Source organism: Aquila chrysaetos, unplaced genomic scaffold (genome assembly GCF_900496995.4).
Source record: "Aquila chrysaetos chrysaetos unplaced genomic scaffold, bAquChr1.4, whole genome shotgun sequence".
In the NCBI taxonomy this organism is placed as follows: Eukaryota; Metazoa; Chordata; class Aves; order Accipitriformes; family Accipitridae; genus Aquila; species Aquila chrysaetos.
In genome coordinates, this window is record NW_024470411.1 from 1 (window position 1) to 10034 (window position 10034).

Here is a 10034-nt window from a genome sequence, read left to right on the forward strand (position 1 = left end):
CCAGGCTGTCGCCGAAAAAGTCGTAGAGCTCGCGGTACATATCGTGCAGGGAGAGGGCGGGCGGCACGGGGGCTGCCGCCGAGGGTGGGCCTCCGCTGCTGCCCCCCCAGTTGCAGAGGCGGCCGAGGCCGAAACCCACCCTCGGTGGGGGGTCCTGCTTGGGGCTGTGCCGTGGGAGCCCTCCTGCCGCGGCGGCCCCAGATGCGGGTGGGCGCCTGCTGCCTTCATCTTCCAGCAATCGCTCGCCAGCCACCTGGAGAAGGGGGAACGTGCTGGCAACGGGGAGCCGTGTGTGCCCCTACCCAACCGGCCCCCCCCACCGGCCAAGCCCTTACCCAAATGGCACCGTAGACTTGTGCCCATCAGCCTTGACCTGGGCATTGGACCGAGTAGTCGTCCAGCACGGCCTGCAGGTTGGCCCAATAGTGGGAGGTGGGGTAAAGCTATAGGAGGGCGGACTAAGCCCCACCGCCTGCGGAGAAGACAGACAGACAGACGGACAGGGAGGCAGCAGCGCGGAGCGGTCGGGGGCTACGGTGGGACGGCATGGCCCGCTTCTCCCTCACCTTCCAGCCCAGGGCGTGCAGCCCCACCACCGCGCCGTAGTGAGAGCAGAGGGGACGCACGGGATCGGCTAGCACTTTCTGGAGCGAGAGCAGGATTTGATGGTAGAGGCCGCTCACCAGGTCGCCGTGGGTCCTGCGGGCAACAGGGCGGACGCTGCAGACCCTGCTGCGGCGGGACGTCCCCCCTCCCCATGCCCCAAGGAGCGTCCCCTCACCAGAAGATGCGGCTGAGCAGCATGGCGGCGTAGTCGCGCAGGGTCCAGTGGTCGTTGAGGGGGGTTGATGAGAGGCGGCCAGCGGCTCCAGCGCGCAGTACATGACGCGGGCGATCAGGCTGCGGACGTAGGAGCCCAAGCAGAGGAAGGGGTTCTGGATCAGGCTGCGGGCGATGTGTAACAGCCGGTTCAGCTGCTCCAGGTCGTGACTCACTGATTTCACCTGCCGGCAAGGCGTCAGGACTGGGTTCAGCAGGGAGCTGCCCCCCAACCCAACCTTGGCACAGGCCCGGAGACCCCCCCCCGATCCCATCCCGTTGCCTGCGCTCACCCCGCTGACCACGTAGACGAAGTAGGGCAGGAGAGCGGCAATCTTGGAATTGGTCTGCAGGTCCTGCAGGGCTACCTGCGGGTGAGGATGCCAGCCACAGCGGCGGGGGGGGGGGGGGTCAGCCCCACTCAGGTGTGCTCAGGATGGGGTGGGGGGGCCCCCCCTGCCCCACCCCACCTTCATCAGCTGAGGGTCGTCGCCCAACACCGCCCGGGTGACGTGCTGGTAGTACTTGAGCAGGTCGTCGGTCAGCGTGGAGACGGCGCTGGGCACTATGGCGGAGGGGCGAATGTCACCCCAAGGTCTGGCCCTGGCCCCGCGGTGGGGAGGACGAGCCCCCCCCCCCAACCTGGCATCACCCCCATCGCTCCATACCAGCTCCCTGTGGTTCCAGGTTGCCTTTTCCATCCAGGTAGGAGACATGGACTACAAGAGAACGTGGTGGTGGTGATGAGCACCTTGCCTGCGCCCTGCCTGTGCCGGGGTCAGGCAGGAGAGGGATGCTGCGGGTGTGGGGGGGGGGGGCGGGGGGGATGGGGGGGGAGGGAGCCCCTCACCTCGCACGGCCGTCTCAGCGCAGCCCTTGGGGATGTTGGTGGCCAGGGCCAGATCCACCAGGTTGACCTCCCGGTCCTCCTGGAAGTACAGCTCACCCTCCTTGATGGCCCGGAATGGCAGCGCGTCCTGGGAGCCATATCCACACACCGCCTGGCGGGGGACAGACACTGTGGTGGCATTCCTGCCCCCCCCCAAACCATTACTGCCCCCCTCCAGGGACACACCGACCCACGGGGACCCCGACCCCTAGCACCGATACGTGCTGCTGGGCCCGGTGGTCGGGACGCAGCCCCACCAGTGTCCCCAGTCACCGGGGGGGGGGGGGGGGGGGGGGGGCGGCAGCCGGGTGTCCCCCCCCGGTCCTGGTCCCCACAGGGATGCAGCAGGGGACCCCCCCCCCCAAATCCAGCCCCAGCCACTGCACCTCAACATTGCTCCAGCGCAGCGCCCGGTTGAAGTCTTCCACGGTGAGTTTGCGTCGCCGTGTGTGTTTCATGAACTGGGAGCTGTTCTGCGGGGGCGGCACCGTCACCGGGACCGGGACTGGGACCGAGACCAAGACAAGGACCAGGGCAGGGACTGGGACCAAGGCCGGGACCGGGCCGCCTGGCCGGCCGTACCTGCGTGGCTTCCCGCAGCCGGTAGCAGACGTCCTCGGCCAACAACGCTGCTACCTCATCGCTGAGTTCCAACCCGGTGCTCTCCGCCATCAACCGCACCGACTCCCGCGGCAGCTCCACGAACCGCCGTTCCTCCCGCTCCGACATGGCCGCGCCGCCGGGCTGCGCGCCCTCCCGTCCGGCCCCGCCTACTAGGGGCGGGAACATGTAAAGCAAAGGAGCAGTGGCCGAACGGGCCGGCGGGAGTCCCGGCTGAGGAGGTTCCCGGGGTCTCTCGGGGGTCGCTGTCCCGAAAATGCGGGCGGGACGTGCGAGACGCTGCGGGGAAATGATCGAAAGAGGGACGAGAGAGGTCAGTGCGTGGCAGTAGTGGCTTGAGCGTGAGCTGTGTGAGAGCGGGGGGTCGGTGGGGCCGGGGTGGTGGGAGGGGTGGAGGTTATCGCTTCTCGGCCTTTTTGGCTAGATTCAAGTGTAGTATCTGTTCTTATCAGTTTAATATCTGATACGTCGCTCGATGAGAGGATTTATATTAAACGTATTTTTGGGTTCGGGAGTTGGACCCGGAGCTTGCTCCCTCCGCCCGCGCATCGTCCCGGGATTGGCAGTGCCTCCGGAACGGTGCACTCACCCCCCACACCACCGGTGGGAGCTGATATTGTGTTAACAACAGAGCGGCTGTTTCTCGTCTACTTTTCTACCCCTTTCCCTGTCAGACGCGCTCTACTACGGCGGAACGTTGGAGGCTCACTTTTGAGTTAAACGCGATGCGTGACCGGCAGGGAAGACCCGTTGCCCAAGAGTTTCACTACGTAGGTCCGGTTACTCTGCATAAACGATGCAGGCTTTTGCCAGCCAATATACCCTTGAAAAAGGAGCTATAGGACGGAGAGAAAGGAAACATCCTGCCCCGGAAGGCACCGGTGATTGCCAAAGCAGCAGGAGCTAGGGGAAAAGGAAAGGCGGCAGGGGGAGATCGCGACCACCCACTCAATTCAAGACCTAAAAGATTTACACACACCGCCCCCACCCACCCTCCTTGAGCATCGCGCTGTAGAATAAAAGAACACCGTACTTTTAATTCGAAGCGGAGAAAAACCTTAGCCCAATGTTATAGACGCTCGTGACAAATTGGAGGAGCCAATTTGTATTAAATAAAAGATCAAATTTATTAGCAAGCGATAAAAGAGCAAAACAGCGCTGGGCGGCCGGGGAGACAGTGCTCCGCCACAAGCTCGCGCCCAAACAGGGGAAGAGCCTCTTTATTATACAGTCTTTTTAGTCTCTGGTACGTGACGGCTGGCTGGTATCTTCGGTATCTTGTGCCATCAGGTGTTAAGTGGTCGTAATTTGCCTTCTGGTGGTTGTTGGGATGAAGGCCGAAGTCTTCCTCAGCTGTTCTTTAGGTGACTCAAGTCCCATTCATGCTCTGTAAACGTCTCTCTACATATGCTAATCATCGGTACTCATGGTCTTAAGTAAGTGAAGAATATCCCTACCTCCACATGCGATTTCATGAACAAAGTTAACCCGTTCATTACACCAAGAGAAATGGTGGCAGATAAGCGACTACCAGTCACGGTTTTGGGGAAGGACTTTGGGAACCAAGTGGGTGAAGCTAAAACTCTATAAATTGCTTGTTTAACCGCAGGGTGTGCTCGATTTGTGGGAATCCTCCACCTTGCCGCCTGTGCAGAGTGAAGCAATGGCTCCTCGCTAAACACGCTTCGTGTGTTTCGGGAGTTACTTTCTCTTTCGGTAACACGGCGCCTGCTGCCCGGATCCCCCCGGCACCGCTCCGCCGCCCCCGAATCGCCCTCCCCCCGCCCGGCTCCGGGCCGAGCACCCTCAGCCCCCGCCAACACGGCTCCGCTCCCTCCATCTGGTCTCCGGCGCGGACGCCCCGCGGGCGGCAGCGATCGGCCGAAGGAGGTCGGTGCCGCCGGTCTCCCGCGGCGGGAGGGGAGGGGGCCGGCGCGGTGGGCGGAGCGAAAAGAGGGCCAATGAGAGCGCCGCTACCCTGGCGTCTGCAAAATGTAGCGCGGACCCATGCGAATAGCCTCGGTGTTTGACCGGGAGGGGAGGGGGCGGGGCGAATGCAAATTGCCGTGCGCAGCACGCCCATCGGGTTGCCGCGGGGAAACGGCGAGGGGGCGTGTCGCACGGGAGCCAGAGGCGGGGATACGCAAATTTGGGCACCCAGGGGCTCCAAGGGGCCGGCGGGAGTCCCGGCTGAGGAGGTTCCCGGGGTCTCTCGGGGGTCGCTGTCCCGAAAATGCGGGCGGGACGTGCGAGACGCTGCGGGGAAATGATCGAAAGAGGGACGAGAGAGGTCAGTGCGTGGCAGTAGGGCGTGAGCGTGAGCTGTGTGAGAGCGGGGGTCGGTGGGGCCGGGGTGGTGGGAGGGGTGGAGTTATCGCTTCTCGGCCTTTTGGCTAAGATCAAGTGTAGTATCTGTTCTTATCAGTTTAATATCTGATACGTCCTCGATGAGAGGACTTTATATTAAACGGATTTTTGGGTTCGGGAGTTGGACCCGGAGCTTGCTCCCTCCGCTCCGCGCATCGTCCCGGTATTGCAGTGCCTCCGGGAACGGTGCACCCTCTCCCCACCACCGTGGGGAGCTAATAGTGGTCGAAAGAAAAAATGGAACTCTTCAGAGGGGCGCTAGTGTTATGCTCCCATGTTGTTATCCGTCTCCCGGCCGGCTCAGCGCCTGACATGGACGCTAGGCTCCCTCCCATCTTGTGTTTCGGCTGTAACACACGTTCACCAGTATCCCCCCCCCCCCAGCCCCCGGCTTGTCTGTCTAGTCAATCGAGAGTCGGTCGATCTACTGTAAAAAGGAAACGAAGGAAAAATCGACCATTTCGGTGTTGAGGCGGGTGTCCATCCTGGGGAGGGACGGACGCCTCGAGTATCGTCGGGGGGGGGGGGGGGGGCGCCAGCCAGCATTTTCTTAGCTGGGAGGTGGAACCCATCATCATGGACATTTGCTTTTGGTCGCTAGGAAGTTATTCTTTTAGCTTGGCTAAACTGTACCAGACCTCGCAGATGTTTTAAATATAAATTTAAGCGCCGCAGAAATTTCTGCAAAAAGAAAGCAAGTATGTAATTATGAGGCTCCATTTTGGGTAGAAAGCAAGTAGTTTTTATAACCTTAGAGACACTAGGGTGCAGAGGACAGCAATAGCTGTTTCCTTTTTTTTTTTTAAGGCCAGTTTTAGTTTTTCCCGGCTGGGTATGCTGGTTCCCCCCACACGCACCGGGGCAGCAAGAAGCTGCTGCCGATGCCCGTGGTGATAAGATAGACGTGGTTTCGCGGGTCCGGGCCCATCTCGGGGTGTCAAAGCCTCCCGGCGCTCAGCGGTCGCCTTGACCGTTGCTGCCGGGGTTCTACCGCCGGCAGAGCCGGGTCGGCTGCCGCCGAAGCCACGGTCCTTTCCCCCACCAAGGAGCGCCTATAGGACGAAGAAGCCACAGCAAGCGCTTACGAGCAGCAGGGTCAGCTACATATTGGTAGCCATGGTCTCATCATTCTGCTTTTCACTAGTATTAACTCCCCACGGTGGTGGGGAAGGAGTGCACCGTTCCCGGAGGCACTGCAATACCGGGACGATGCGCGGAGCGGAGGGAGCAAGCTCCGGGTCCAACTCCCGAACCCAAAAATCCGTTTAATATAAAGTCCTCTCATCGAGGACGTATCAGATATTAAACTGATAAGAACAGATACTACACTTGATCTTAGCCAAAAGGCCGAGAAGCGATAACTCCACCCCTCCCACCACCCCGGCCCCACCGACCCCCGCTCTCACACAGCTCACGCTCACGCCCTACTGCCACGCACTGACCTCTCTCGTCCCTCTTTCGATCATTTCCCCGCAGCGTCTCGCACGTCCCGCCCGCATTTTCGGGACAGCGACCCCCGAGAGACCCCGGGAACCTCCTCAGCCGGGACTCCCGCCGGCCCCTTGGAGCCCCTGGGTGCCCAAATTTGCGTATCCCCGCCTCTGGCTCCCGTGCGACACGCCCCCTCGCCGTTTCCCCGCGGCAACCCGATGGGCGTGCTGCGCACGGCAATTTGCATTCGCCCCGCCCCCTCCCCTCCCGGTCAAACACCGAGGCTATTCGCATGGGTCCGCGCTACATTTTGCAGACGCCAGGGTAGCGGCGCTCTCATTGGCCCTCTTTTCGCTCCGCCCACCGCGCCGGCCCCCTCCCTCCCCGCCGCGGGAGACCGGCGGCACCGACCTCCTTCGGCCGATCGCTGCCGCCCGCGGGGCGTCCGCGCCGGAGACCAGATGGAGGGAGCGGAGCCGTGTTGGCGGGGGCTGAGGGTGCTCGGCCCGGAGCCGGGCGGGGGGAGGGCGATTCGGGGGCGGCGGAGCGGTGCCGGGGGGATCCGGGCAGCAGGCGCCGTGTTACCGAAAGAGAAAGTAACTCCCGAAACACACGAAGCGTGTTTAGCGAGGAGCCATTGCTTCACTCTGCACAGGCGGCAAGGTGGAGGATTCCCACAAATCGAGCACACCCTGCGGTTAAACAAGCAATTTATAGAGTTTTAGCTTCACCCACTTGGTTCCCAAAGTCCTTCCCCGAAACCGTGACTGGTAGTCGCTTATCTGCCACCATTTCTCTTGGTGTAATGAACGGGTTAACTTTGTTCATGAAATCGCATGTGGAGGTAGGGATATTCTTCACTTACTTAAGACCATGAGTACCGATGATTAGCATATGTAGAGAGACGTTTACAGAGCATGAATGGGACTTGAGTCACCTAAAGAACAGCTGAGGAAGACTTCGGCCTTCATCCCAACAACCACCAGAAGGCAAATTACGACCACTTAACACCTGATGGCACAAGATACCGAAGATACCAGCCAGCCGTCACGTACCAGAGACTAAAAAGACTGTATAAATAAAGAGGCTCTTCCCCTGTTTGGGCGCGAGCTTGTGGCGGAGCACTGTCTCCCCGGCCGCCCAGCGCTGTTTTGCTCTTTTATCGCTTGCTAATAAATTTGATCTTTTATTTAATACAAATTGGCTCCTCCAATTTGTCACGAGCGTCTATAACATTGGGCTAAGGTTTTTCTCCGCTTCGAATTAAAAGTACGGTGTTCTTTTATTCTACAGCGCATGCTCAAGGAGGGTGGGTGGGGGCGGTGTGTGTAAATCTTTTAGGTCTTGAATTGAGTGGGTGGTCGCGATCTCCCCCTGCCGCCTTTCCTTTTCCCCTAGCTCCTGCTGCTTTGGCAATCACCGGTGCCTTCCGGGGCAGGATGTTTCCTTTCTCTCCGTCTATAGCTCCTTTTTCAAGGGTATATTGGCTGGCAAAAGCCTGCATCGTTTATGCAGAGTAACCGGACCTACGTAGTGAAACTCTTGGGCAACGGGTCTTCCCTGCCGGTCCACGCATCGCGTTTAACTCAAAAGTGAGCCTCCAACGTTCCGCCGTAGTAGAGCGCGTCTGACAGGAAAGGGGTAGAAAAGTAGACGAGAAACAGCCGCTCTGTTGTTAACCACTATCAGCTCCCCCCGGTGGTGTGGGGGGTGGTGCACCGTTCCCGGAGGCACTGCAATACCGGGACGATGCGCGGAGCGGAGGGAGCAAGCTCCGGGTCCAACTCCCGAACCCAAAAATCCGTTTAATATAAAGTCCTCTCATCGAGGACGTATCAGATATTAAACTGATAAGAACAGATACTACACTTGATCTTAGCCAAAAGGCCGAGAAGCGATAACTCCACCCCTCCCACCACCCCGGCCCCACCGACCCCCGCTCTCACACAGCTCACGCTCACGCCCTACTGCCACGCACTGACCTCTCTCGTCCCTCTTTCGATCATTTCCCCGCAGCGTCTCGCACGTCCCGCCCGCATTTTCGGGACAGCGACCCCCGAGAGACCCCGGGAACCTCCTCAGCCGGGACTCCCGCCGGCCCCTTGGAGCCCCTGGGTGCCCAAATTTGCGTATCCCCGCCTCTGGCTCCCGTGCGACACGCCCCCTCGCCGTTTCCCCGCGGCAACCCGATGGGCGTGCTGCGCGCGGCAATTTGCATTCGCCCCGCCCCCTCCCTTCCCACCCAACCTACCGAGGCGGGGCCTCCCGCCGGCCCTTTCAAGCCCGCGGGTGTACGATTAGCATAACCACGCCCTCCACTCCTCGGCGACTATTTGCATAACCCCGCCCTTAAACGAGGTGCACCTCGCCGACCTAGATTTACATAGTTCGCCCTCTTTTGCGTTCGCCACGCCCCCTGGGAGCCACCGAGGCGGGTCGGGGGCAGGACAGTGAAGGAAACACCAAGCACAGACCCCCTGAAAAGACCCTAAAACCATCCCGTTTTCCCCCAAAACTCCTGCGAGCCATCCTTCCACACCCCCCTAATACCCGTCCAAACACCATAGTCCAAATGGCTTTAAAATGCCCCAAAACCTGTCCTTGGGATGGAGAGGGTGGCATTGCCAGAGTGCTCTGGCCCCAAAGGATGAGGAGGAAGGCCCTGAGAGAGCCTGTAAGTGTCCATCACCCCCTTGAATATCTCCAGGAGGCTGCAGGGGATGGTGGGTTGGTCAGGCTAATGAAGCTAACGAGGCTGGTGGAAGGGGACGATGGGGCTCCCCAGCCTCGGACCGACCGCAGCGCGCGGTGCTGGCCGAGGATCCGGCAGCCACGGACACCCTTGGAGATGGTGAGGATGCCACTGAAGGCGCTGGGGTTGAAGTAGGCGCTCGATCCCGGGCTCGGCGAAGAACACGACGAAGCTCACCCTCACAAAACATCCGGAGATGCGGCTAGGGGTGGGGGCTCAGGGGTTTATTTGGAAGTGGCGAGGGGTGAACAGTCCCGGCTGGCCCCCACTGTCAACTAGAGCTTGCGGTAGGCACCAACGGTGATGTCGAAGAGCCGGGGGTTGTAAATCTGTCCCCTCTTGTCCAGCAAAAAGTAAAACGGTCGTCCTTTCACCTTGAGGGGGACGGCAGCCGGCACTTCGCTGCGGTGAGCGCAGCAGGAGATGTGGCGTAACGGGACGGTGACGGTGGGACCCCGGCCAAGTCCCAGCGGTCCGTGGGTGCTGATCGTCACCTCCGAACCGCCCCGTAGCAGCGTCACCTGACGGACAGCACGGAGCGGGAACAGGCAACCGGCTGCCACGATCAGAGAGCCTGCGGGGGGGGGCACAAGGGGGGTCAGGGGGAACGCCAGGCCCGTCCCCGGCCCCCCCAGGTCCAGTTCTGTTCCCCCCAGGCCCAGCCCCGGCCCAGCTCCATTCCCCCTGCCTCAGCCCCGTCCCCGTCCCCCCCCCGTCCCGTTACCGAGCGTGAGGCAGGAGGCGGTGAAACCGAATCTCCATTTATGATCGCGGGGCCGGAGCGGATCGTCGGGACCGGGACCAGGACCGGGACCGGGTGCCGGTCGAAGAGCCGTAAAAGCGAAATGAGCCAGGTAGGCCCAAAAAAGACCCTGCCCCGCACAGAAGAACCCGGCTAAACGGAAAAACCGATCCCGTTCGTGTCGGAAAAGCACCACGTCCCGTGGGGGGGACGCCGCCGCCTCCAAGGCCGCCGCCGCCGCCCGTGCCCTCGCCGCCGCCATTTCCCCACCACCACTTCCGGGTCAGCTACCACCACATCCGGGTTGACCTCCACCTCTACTTCCGAGGCCGGCCGCCATCTTTGTGCCGGGCGCGTCGCCAAGCTGCCCTCACACACGCCCCCCCCCCCCCTTCTTAAAGGCGCAGCGCACC

The 10034-nt window shown here is 61.3% G+C and overlaps 2 protein-coding genes and 4 non-coding genes across 6 annotated transcripts; 2 read left to right on the forward strand and 4 right to left on the reverse strand.

Moving 5' to 3' along the window:
• Positions 1 to 469: 469 nt before the first annotated feature.
• On the reverse strand, positions 470 to 2558 carry LOC115338462 (TAF6-like RNA polymerase II p300/CBP-associated factor-associated factor 65 kDa subunit 6L; the record flags this gene model as incomplete). The annotated part of the gene is given in 9 exon segments (XM_030007042.2): positions 470 to 699; positions 782 to 852; positions 855 to 1004; positions 1113 to 1187; positions 1290 to 1384; positions 1488 to 1538; positions 1670 to 1820; positions 2095 to 2181; positions 2291 to 2558. Coding segments are annotated over 9 exon segments (1117 nt in total), but the record flags the coding sequence as incomplete, so codon positions are not given.
• Positions 2559 to 2728: 170 nt separating this feature from the next.
• On the forward strand, positions 2729 to 2919 carry LOC115338467. The gene has a single exon (XR_003922407.1). It is a non-coding gene; the product is annotated as a U2 spliceosomal RNA (small nuclear RNA).
• Positions 2920 to 4702: 1783 nt separating this feature from the next.
• Positions 4703 to 4893, forward strand: LOC115338463. Its single transcript, XR_003922404.1, has one exon. It is a non-coding gene; the product is annotated as a U2 spliceosomal RNA (small nuclear RNA).
• A 971-nt stretch (positions 4894 to 5864) lies between these two features.
• On the reverse strand, positions 5865 to 6055 carry LOC115338464. Its single transcript, XR_003922405.1, has one exon. It is a non-coding gene; the product is annotated as a U2 spliceosomal RNA (small nuclear RNA).
• A 1780-nt stretch (positions 6056 to 7835) lies between these two features.
• On the reverse strand, positions 7836 to 8026 carry LOC115338465. The gene has a single exon (XR_003922406.1). It is a non-coding gene; the product is annotated as a U2 spliceosomal RNA (small nuclear RNA).
• On the reverse strand, positions 7841 to 9911 carry TMEM223 (transmembrane protein 223). The gene is made up of 2 exons (XM_030007041.2): positions 9604 to 9911; positions 7841 to 9453 (listed from the first exon to the last, which is right to left on the reverse strand). The coding sequence occupies exons 1-2, from the start codon at positions 9881 to 9883 to the stop codon at positions 9155 to 9157; spliced, it is 579 nt and encodes a 192-aa protein (XP_029862901.1). The 5' UTR covers positions 9884 to 9911; the 3' UTR covers positions 7841 to 9154.
• Between the last annotated feature and the right edge of the window lie 123 nt (positions 9912 to 10034).

What these genes read in the sequence shown, in the direction of transcription:
- TMEM223 (XM_030007041.2), bottom strand. Translation starts at nt 9,883, where the DNA reads ATGGCGGCGGCGAGGGCACGGGCGGCGGCGGCGGCCTTGGAGGCGGCG. An exon ending in CGCCTCCTGCCTCACGCTCG is followed by an intron (nt 9,454 to 9,603) that starts GTAACGGGACGG and finishes CCCCCCCCGCAG; the next exon opens with GCTCTCTGATCGTGGCAGCC.